Below are 10,804 nucleotides of genomic sequence, written 5' to 3'. Positions count from 1 at the left end.
CTTGACGCGAAATCCACCCGAGAAAGTGAAAATTCGACAGTCAGCGCGCTTACCCAATCGACCTTTAGTATAACAGTATTTCCGAGTTTGAGGATATATATTAGCTAAAAATGAGCAAGTTTACCGGCAGACTGAGTTGAAGGTTTGTAGAGTTAGGGTAAATCTGTCACTGGACACATTTATCAAACCGTATCTCCTTCAATCTCAGATATAGAGTCCGCCCGCTTTGTATGCGTAGCAACAGTGACCGCTGGTATCCGGCCTGACTTGGACTTAGGCCCAATCCACCCCGACACATACCGAACGGTCACCTCTGCTTTAACCTAAAAGGACGAACCCCTTTTTTCCCCATGTAAGAAAAGGGAAAGAATTCCATCTGACGCATACGGAAAGACGTCACCAATATGTTTACCATATATGGAAAATAATAAATAAAAGACAAAATATCTGGAAAATAGTATAATTCTTACGAACCATTATCTACAACAGCAAAAATAATAACTCTTAAATATATATATCATAATATATAAATTTGAATGATAAAGAGCTCACAGTTCAGGTAGAAAAGCGGCCATGCAGATGTACTACTCACATAAGTTGTCGGACTGACTGATCACATTTAAAATAGAGAAAGCTACAGATTACCGCTCTAGAAATCCATTTTAACAGATATGTTCAACACTAGAAGTTTTGTTCATACGAAATAAATTAACACTAAATTATAGTTATACCTCCCAGGGAAAAATATTGGTAAAGTCACGTAACCTTCAATCCCTATAACGGGTCCAAAATACTCCCAAGCAGTCGCGCGTCCACACACATCCAAGGAGAGCGAGATCCGTAGTACAAAAAACGTGATTTAGGTTCGAACACATTTTCACCACTTGTCAATCACATACACATCGCGAGTTCAAATACAAACAAAATAGTCTCCATAATAATTTCTGAACAATTAAACATTTAAATCTTTGGTATGTAGCATTTGTTCCTGTCTTCAATTATAAAACATTGTCATAACAGTCTCTTCATAGCTCTAGTCATAATGCCGCCGTTGAATGGGGTGCGTATGTCTTGTAATAGCCGTCAGGGGCGGGCTGCATGGGCCCTACCCCCATAGAGTCTTTGCCTCCCATCATCGGGAGTCCCATGGGGTTGTATCCATAACCACTCTGCATTTCGTACATTTTAAGGTCCATTTTGTTATCGGTGATTAAACTGTTTATGGAGAACGGGTGGTTGAATGAGTGGGTGGGGTTGTGATGGGGGTGATATCCTTGGTGGATGGGATCATGCTGCATGTGTCGCATAGAGTGTGGCGGCATCTCGTGGCCCAGGGACACGGGCGGGGGTTGAGGGGGCTGCTGCGCCTGTTGCGGGTGTTGAGAAGGAGGAAGTGGAGGAGGGGTGTGCTCGATCGGCTGCAGTGGTTCCCGCTTCGTCTCGGTTAGGGTCACAGGCACATTCCCGGGGGGAGACGGAGGAGGAGGCGAGCAGGGATCATCCCGGGGCGACATCGAGCCTTCACTTCCGTCTTCCCCGGGGCGGGACGCCTGACGAATCATTTCTTTTTTCACACATTTGAAACGTTTTTGCCGTCTGAGGTAACATCCATTTTCGAACATATTTCCTGAATCAGGATGTAGAGTCCAGTAGCTGCCCTTCCCAGGCCTATCCGGGGTCCTTGGAACTTTCACAAAACAGTCGTTGAAGGACAAACTGTGTCGGATAGAGTTTTGCCAGCGTTGCTGATTCTGGCGGTAAAACGGAAACAAATCCATGATAAACTGGTAAATTTCACTGAGAGTGTTCATTTTGTTTGGCGACTGTTGGATGGCCATGGTTATTAGTGAGATGTAGGAATATGGAGGTTTGGCGTGAGTGTAGCTCCGTCTGTAAGTCTTGTCTCTCGCCCGGTTTATAGCCTGTGCCCTATTAAACGTGTCCATCCGCATTGGAGACATAGCGCCACTCATTCCGTTCATAGGCATTTGTCCCATGCTGGTCATCCCCGACATCCCGTTCATCGAGTTCATTGAGTTCATTCCCGCGTGCATACCCCCGGGCATGCCCATAGGTGCGCCCATCCCCATACTTGTCATCCCCGGGGGTGTCATGGTACCCATGCCTCCCATGGCCGGGGGCGAGTAACTCACATTGCTCATGGCCATAGTAGACATCGAACCCATGTTCCCGATGCTGTTCATGCTGGGTAGAGAGGTCGGGTAGTTGCTGCCGCTGACTGCATCGTACGGAGATTTGGTAGACAACATAGTCAGATAGTCCCCGGACTGTGGACACTCAGGTCCGAGAGGCTGTTTTTCGTACATCTGTATACACTGGACGTTAAACACACACAGAATACGGTGTAGTATATTGTACAACACTCGACAACGAACGCCAACGATATCAGCAAACTTGCTTGACCTCGGGTAAATATACAATGTACCTGGACCAACAAAGTGTTAGGCACCGCCCACCGTATGCAAATTTACCACAAGTACCACTGGTATCGGCCGTGACGGTACTAAGCTCCGCCCATTATTGAACTGCGAGGAAGTTTTTGTTGTCGCCTGATCGAACGGTCTGTCTGTCAATTGAAAGTATAAACCTCCTCATTCAGTATGCCCCGAGCAAATACGAGTACAGTCCTAAACACGCTTACTCCCAAAATTACCAAACATCAACATACACCCGTGTGTCGTATCAGTAACGCTGATTAATGGCCATAGACTCTCGTATAAACGTTTCTCGCCTGCTTTAAAAAGTATGTAAACCTCCAAACACGGCCCACTGTCACTCGGCAAATATTGCGTCTTGTTAAAGCGTTTGTTTGACATGATGTATAATTCAAAACTCAATTGATAATTTCCCCACATGTATGATAAAATGTATGCTCGATAATTACGCAGATTACTAAAATGTTTACATTATTTCAACCTACAAATGATATCAGTTTCATGGTTGTCAATCACATTGACGGAAAGATTAACGAAATGCTAAATAAATTATCCTAAAAATATGACAATTTTTTGCAGAGTTCTGATAAAAAAAACCCATGCAACATCTACATTTTTTTCATCGTTATTTTTTTCCCTGACGCGTTGTCAATATCCGAATCAATTAAAAACGTACATTTTTTTGCTCCATAACTAACTGTCACACACTGACTTTACTATATCATATTTTAGACTCAAGTGTTGAATGAACTTAACAGCAATCCTCCCTATACAGTGTCTGGTGACGCTTTCCAATGTCTTACGGGTGGTCCGTTCATAAAAGTTTAACACTTTCATGTGGTGTAGGTATTCATAGCTATGTAATAGTGTCTATCATGGTGATTCATTACACCCGCATCAAAGACAGAGATATTCAGGTAATACTATTTAAACGTTCGATTGTGTTATAGTATAAGTTTTAGTATTACTATACACGGAAAATTGTCAAATCATATTATGTCTGTATTATCTTCATTGGTCGAAAAGACTATATTTGAAGGTTGATGCTAGTATAATTATTAATAGCTCAATCGATGCATCGATCTGTGCCGTCTTGGATTTTAGAATGTTATTTTCAAAGAAATTACACTACCACCGTTAAGTCAATCAGGTTAAAAATGCACGTTTTATTGGAAATATGTAATGAAGAAAGATATGATTAATAAATGTACGTTGCATATTTATAACAGAACACATAAGCAAATAGCCTAGATACAAATTCAAACGGTTGTAAAAGTACTTTGACGAATATCCTATTTCGATTAAAATCGTTTAAAATGCTCTCATATAAAACAGTCTCCACTCCAGCTCTGGCTGAGGGGCGCACGTGGTCTAGTAGGCCACAATCAACCCCAAAGCGATACATAAAACCTCGATCGGCCCAATATTGATCAGAATTATATTTAGTTTGTTGTCCCATTGTCCGGTTTGGGTGAAAACGTTCATTGATTATAAAGCGCGGTGTTAAAAGAGATATTGAATGTTTCACGGTAAAGCTTTATGTGGACACAACAGCAATACCGTATTTGACGGAGCAGTTTGAGATTGTAGTTTAACTCGATTCACACCTGTCGTCAATTTCATCGAAATTCAGATAGCATGATGTCATGCCAGTGTTTTAGGATTCAATGATATCATCCAGATATTATATATATATGTCATGCATTCGTGAGTCTATGTTCCGTGAAAAATTAGGAGGAAATTGAAGCAGAGGAAGAAAATTGAGAATGAAAAAACATTTTCCTTGATCTGTCAATAATTTATTAATTTAAATTATTCATTGAAATTTGTTAAAAATATGCTTATGGGGTTTCTCTATTTGATCTGATCAAGACACGTGAAATAAGCGGTAAAACGGTGGCTGCTACAATTATACGGAACTGTCATTAATCAGTCTCGGCCTTCCAGCGATTATTAAAACGGAACGAATTTAATCAAAATTTATCATCGCATCTATCTCGGAATGAAGAACAGGAGAAAGTTATATTTTCGATTTATAATTAATTAGAAATTCTGATTAATGACGATTTTGAAAGATTGAATGAAACCTCGTAGGTGAGAGGGGGCAGTGTGATGCTAATAGTGGGGAATTTACAGAGACGAACGCACAGCTGTATCCGGATACATAAATCCGTCTCCAGGCAGCGGATTATATCTCAGGTGTTCCTCACCTCGTGCGCACGTGGGGCCATTAGCGAAAGATGTCATCTAATCGGGGTACAGAGCGTCCCTTATCATGTCTCTACCTCGCCCAGACAGGCATTCTATCAGGGGGATTTCATTCATTTGTGTTTGACAGTCCATTTTCTAAGTAAATTGTAATCGGGGATCTTCGATGTTAAAACGGGATATCTTTTTATGCAATTTCCTGGGTTGCGGAACGTCCTCGGGGCAGTAACGGGGTATTTCGTTAGTTTTTCTTCCCTACCCACGGGCAAGTAACGGATATGCTTGTTTTAGAACTGATGTACTTTTAAGTATAACGTGTTAATGTTGACTTAGCTCGGTCACACTTGGCACGCGTGCACAGTAAACTGCCGTGCATGTCAGATCTAGTATTGACACAACCCTAGGCCTACAACACATTCGCTTCTGAAAGCCCAGTTTTTCTTTTAGCCTACATACAAATATTAACACTTTATAGCTTTTTCTGTATCTTATGTAATTTTGCGTTGATCTTTTTATTTTACATTTTTTTGATGGAATGTCACACAAAGCAATGCTTTTAATTAGTAATTACATGACATTTTAAGTGTATGCGTTTGATATCCATCGATTTATTTTTATATATGAAGTCTTGTTAATAATTCCTTGTATCTCCATTGAATAAGATATGGATTCTCCAACAGCATTGAAAAGGGGACACCGTATATTTATTTTAGGGTCTTAACGTAAACTTCAGCCATCTTAATAATGATTATAATGATATAATTATCATATTCAATGAAGACAAGTCTGTTTTTCTATTGTTTTAAGAATAACAATATGTTTATCACATTATTTTTATCAAATAAGTTTTACCGCATTTATCATGAAATATATATATATCACATAATTTTCATCACATTTATCTTATTTTGGTGTTTAGCCTTTACATTTTATAGTCTAGGTAATAACATGTAACAGGATATTGAAGTAAAATAACACATGATGTCCAGTACTGTCAAAAGTATTGATAGACTTTACTAATGGATAAATCGGCACTGTCAAACGTATTAAAATAATGTTATACCTAATTCGGCACTGTCAGAAGTATTACAATAATGTTATACCTAAATCGGCATTGTCAAAAGTATTGATAGATTTTACTAATGGATAAATCGGCACTGTCAGAAGAATTAAAATAATGTTATACCTAATTCGGCACTGTAAAAAGTATTAAAATAATGTTATACCTAATTCGGCACTGTCAAAAGTATTGAAAATAATATTTTGTTTTAAGCGGCACTGTCAAAATAGTATTGAAAAATAATATGATGTTAAATCGGCACTGTCAAAAATGTTGAAAATAATATGTTAGATTTGCACTGTCAAAAGTATTGAAAACAATATCATGCTGAAATCGGCACTGTCAAAAGTGTAAAAAAAAATCTCATGTTTAAAACGGTTCTGTCAAAAGTGTTAAAAAAGAATATCACACTTAAATCAGCACTGTTAAAAGTGAAAAAATGTTATGTTGAAATCGGAACTGTTGATAATGTAAACAAAATGTTATGTTGAAATCGCTGTCAAAGGTATTGAAAACAATATGTTAAAACCTGAAACACCTAAAACCAACAGACAAGAATCTGTAGGAATCTGCGTTTCTTCAAAGTGTGCACGTTTTTTTTCAGAAATTGTTCGTCGATTGTAATCCTATCAGAAAATATGAACAAAAACGTGGTAGAACTCACATTTTGATGTTCGCATGTACGTCACGGCTACGTAACGGACGTGCTAACGTAACTAGTTGTCAGTTGTCAAGTTTTCCATCGTTGGTATTGGTAGAATTTCGTATGACAAACTCGTTGAGCTAACGTAGTTTTAGACCCATGAAATTGAACTCAAAAAACAAAATGTGGGTTTCTTCACATAAATATGTAAAACTGGTAAAACAAAAGCTTTAGATATTCTACGTACATATTTGTAACTGTACGCTAAAGGAGATGATTTAATTCCTGGGTGGTTAACGAGGTTTCTCTGGTAGTGTGGAACACAGGAACCTGATAGTTTGTTACCGCTATATTTGGACCTAAACTAAGGTGTTCTGAGTATTTTTATTTTTTTTAGTTTGAAGAGACTTTCGGTAAAAATGAACATGGTTTTCTTTCGCCTGAGATCGTGAAAAGGCGGAATGACAGGTCGATTACTGATTCCTCCAGCAATAGACGATATAAGCAGCGTACGTATATTGAAAACGAAATACACTTTCTTCTGTAATATTACTTGTATCTTGTACATTAAAATCTTTTAGCCGATACCAATACGTATATACCAGTTGTTTGAATATCACTAATAATTATAATTCGATGTTCTTATATACCGCTTTAAATCGTCTCAGAGCGGTTCACAAATTATTATCCGCGGTTATTATCCTTTGCAAGCAGCCAATATCTTTCTCAACTCCCTGGGGAGCATACAGCCGGTGCTGCCATTTTGGGGCTCACAGCTAGCATTCAACAATTCTAGCACCGCCCAACAACGTACTCATTTATAGCTGAGTAGACTGAAACAAGCGGAGTAAAGTATCTTGCTCAAGGATACAACACAGTGCCGTGCCGTGACTCGAACCCACACCCCTTCGGTCACGAGCCCGGCGTCCTACCACTAGACTACCGTGTCTCCTTAACCAATTGCTATACTACACAGAAAATAAATACCCAACAGATCTTAATAACAAACTATTTAATCAATGTAGAGAAAAAGTAACTTTACCTTCGTTAAGGATGCTCGTACCACTGTCACATTGCAGTGAGCCAGGGGTCCTAAACGTCACTACTTACCAGCATTATAACACCACATTGACCTTGGTGTCTATTTAGTATATCACGTTTTACAAAGTTATGTGTATAATATTTCATAATTCATAACTACACGAACAAACTCGTACTTTTAGAAAACCAGGTTTATTGTTGCAAGGTGGTGTTTGTCACTTTAGTAAGTAAAATTGATTAATGAATGTAACAGCAGGTATATGGGGAGAGTGAGGAGGGGGTCACAATATATAAATGGGCCGGAGAGGTGTCGGAAGGGGTAACAATAGGTAAATGGGCCGGAGAGGGGGAGGAAGGGGTAACAAAGGGTAAATGGGGAGGGGGAGAGAAGCGGTAGGTGGAGGTGGGAGAGGGGGATTAGCGATTGTGACGGGCTGTTACTCCAGGTATTACGTTGTTTATTGTTTTATCGCCCGGCCACAAAGACTTGACACCTGTCCCTAAAGGTGCTTACAATCCATACCGCTAACGTAATAGGGATCTGTCACTCTACATAAACGTGACAGTCAAGTGAAGTACCCTCCCGACACTAATACAGCCCCACCCGCCTTGTCATGGAGGGACTTCAATATATGGCTAAGAAAGGTGACATTCCAGGGCCGGATTGATTCGCACCTGGGGAGAAGTGTTAATTAACAGGTAAACAGTATGTTTACCTTTTTGTTCCCCGTACCGTGATGAACAACTAATGTGAGGAGCTTCTGTAATCTATATTTCTTGTGGACATTAAACTTGGTTACACTTGTAATGGCGAAAACAAGTTTAGTTTTCTGTGTTACTGTCACTTTAGAGACCCCTATCTACTATATGTTTACAGGTATTTGAATGGCCGATCTAGTTAAGCTAAGCTGAGTAATAGCTGACACCTCCCTTTACAACATCAGTGTGGCGTCTATCATGACGCTGCCACCGACTCTGCATCAACATCATTTATCCTAATGCTTCCATCGACTCAGAATCAGTACCATCTATTGTGACGCTCCTACCGACTCGTTGTTAGTACCATCTATTGAGACGCCCCGTCCGACTCGTTGTCAGTACCATCTGTTGTGACGCTCCTACCGACTTGTTGTCAGTACCATCTATTGTGACGCTCCTACCGACTCGTTGTCAGTACCATCTATTGAGACGCACCGTCCGAGTCGTTGTCAGTACCATCTATTGAAACGCCCCGTCCGACTCGGTGTCAGTACCATCTATTGAAACGCCCCGTCCGACTCGGTGTCAGTACCATCTATTGTGACGCCCCTCCCGCCCCGTTGTCAGTACCATCTTTTGTGACGCTCCTACCGACTTGCTGTCAGTACCATCTATTGTGACGCCCCGTCCGACTCGTTGTCAGTACCATATATTGAGACGCACCGGCCGACTCGTTGTCAGTATCATCTATTGAGACGCCCCTTCCGACTCGTTGTCAGTATCATCTATTGAGACGCCCCGTCCGACTCGTTGTCAGTACCGTATATTGAGACGCCCAGTCCGACTCGTTGTCAGTACCATCTATTGAGACGCCCCGTCCGACTCGTTGTAAGTACCATCTATTGAGACGCCCCGTCCGACTCGTTGTCAGTACCATCTATTGAGACGCCCCGTCCGACTCGTTGTAAGTACGATCTATTGAGACGCCCCGTCCGACTCGTTGTCAGTACCATCTATTGAGACGCCCCGTCCCACTCGTTGCCAGTACCATCTATTGAGACGCCCCGTGCCCCGTGCGACTCAACATTGTTATCCTGCATATGTTACCCTTCCTCCAACTCAGCATCAGTATCATTTTTATGACTCTCCTTCCGAATCAGCGACTGTATAATTTATTGAGACACAGCATCAGTACCATCTATTGTGACGTTACGTCCAAATCAGCATCAGTACCATGTATTGTGACGCTCCGTCCAAATCAGCATCAGTACCATGTATTGTGACGCGTCGTCTCAATCAGCATCAGTACAATGTACCATGTATTGTGACGCTCCGTCCGACCCATCGCCAGTATTTTTTAACGCGATGCTCCCTCCGGCTCAGCACAATCAGCCTTTCGCTTGATAATTAAGATGCACTATATCTTTACCTGTTTTTTGTTTTCTGATTACATTACTGTTCGGTAGTTTAACAATAACATTTTACCTGTATGTAATCCCGATTGCCTTTGCTAATAGAAATCGATTTCATGTCATCATGTTCTCGCTGCAATTAAATTTAAAAGCTCCAACTTGGGAAATTAGAACAGGTGTTACTCAAATGAAGAACATCAAAGCGCGCCGCCGCCGTAACATGGCATAAAGAATCGTGGCCTGCTAGGTCTCAGGTGAGTAGGACAGTATGATAAAAATACAGATTATATATTGAATAAAGCGATCGCAGCAATGAGGTATGGAGAGAAAATAAACACACTCGCCATCTTAATGGTTGTCATGCACACCCGGGCGCGAGTGCTGGCCCGGGGGACAGGTCTTATCAGTCGACTGCCTGTTACTCTGCTATATACAAATGTAATTAAATGTAATTTCTTGATTTCCTAATTGAGTGATTCTGATGATAGTAGCGTCCGTCATCAGGACGATTAAAAAAGGTAGGTCGTATACAGGTGTGTTGATCTGTGGTGTGATATCAGCGCCGTAATAACCTAGCTGTCCTGTTTCCGAGTTACTCCGCTAACAATCACAACAATAACCTTTCACTGTCTAATCAACCAAAAACTCGTTAATTACGCTAAACTCGTCCCGGCTTTTAATGTATCAAATCAATTTCATCATCATCATCAACGCTGTTTTTAATTTTCATAAAATAGGTTCTAGTGCAGTCTGTACAACCGTTTAGCTTATAAATGATGTATTTGTCTGAGAAGAGAAACAACTACTTCATTTTCTTTCTAGATATCTTCTCTTTAACACCTTTATTTTTATAGCCGGTAACGAAAACCCGAATCACTTCCCTAGTTTGTTTTACACTAAAATAAGAATAGCGTTATCTTACTAAAACATTACCCAGCAATTCACGTTAAGACCCGAAACCAACAAGCCAGGATGATAAATCGATTACAATAAACAGTTCATTCCAAAGTATTTGATTTGCTATCGTCATAAGCTCGAAACCATCATCAGACATTTTGCCTTTTTGAATGAGCGCCCTGGATAGGCCTACATCTCCTTATGTCTGGCACATGTCGCTTACAAATGTGGCTTTTACGAACTTTTTCTTCTTCGAGTTCAAAATCTTAATTCAACCGATGTGATCGCCAATTGCTAAAGCCATCACCGAGTTTGTATATAACGCTTCAAAGGAAAAATATTTTCTCGGAAACTTTTCATCAAAAAATCTATTTCTCCATCGCAACCT

The 10,804-nt window shown here is 40.5% G+C and overlaps 1 protein-coding gene across 1 annotated transcript; it reads right to left on the bottom strand.

Moving 5' to 3' along the window:
• Positions 1-446: 446 nt before the first annotated feature.
• On the bottom strand, positions 447-2,433 carry LOC110455757 (silk gland factor 1-like). Its single transcript, XM_021506116.1, has one exon. The coding sequence runs from the start codon at positions 2,325-2,327 to the stop codon at positions 1,038-1,040; it is 1,290 nt and encodes a 429-aa protein (XP_021361791.1). The 5' UTR covers positions 2,328-2,433; the 3' UTR covers positions 447-1,037.
• Between the last annotated feature and the right edge of the window lie 8,371 nt (positions 2,434-10,804).

Source organism: Mizuhopecten yessoensis, unplaced genomic scaffold, assembly GCF_002113885.1.
Source record: "Mizuhopecten yessoensis strain PY_sf001 unplaced genomic scaffold, ASM211388v2 scaffold8365, whole genome shotgun sequence".
In the NCBI taxonomy this organism is placed as follows: domain Eukaryota; kingdom Metazoa; phylum Mollusca; class Bivalvia; order Pectinida; family Pectinidae; genus Mizuhopecten; species Mizuhopecten yessoensis.
Note: the sequence above shows the minus strand (reverse complement) of the source record. Positions and strands in the feature narration are given on the sequence as shown.

Excerpts from the sequence above, each read along its gene's own strand:
- LOC110455757 (XM_021506116.1), bottom strand. The coding sequence starts at position 2,327 with ATGTACGAAAAACAGCCTCTCGGACCTGAGTGTCCACAGTCCGGGGAC.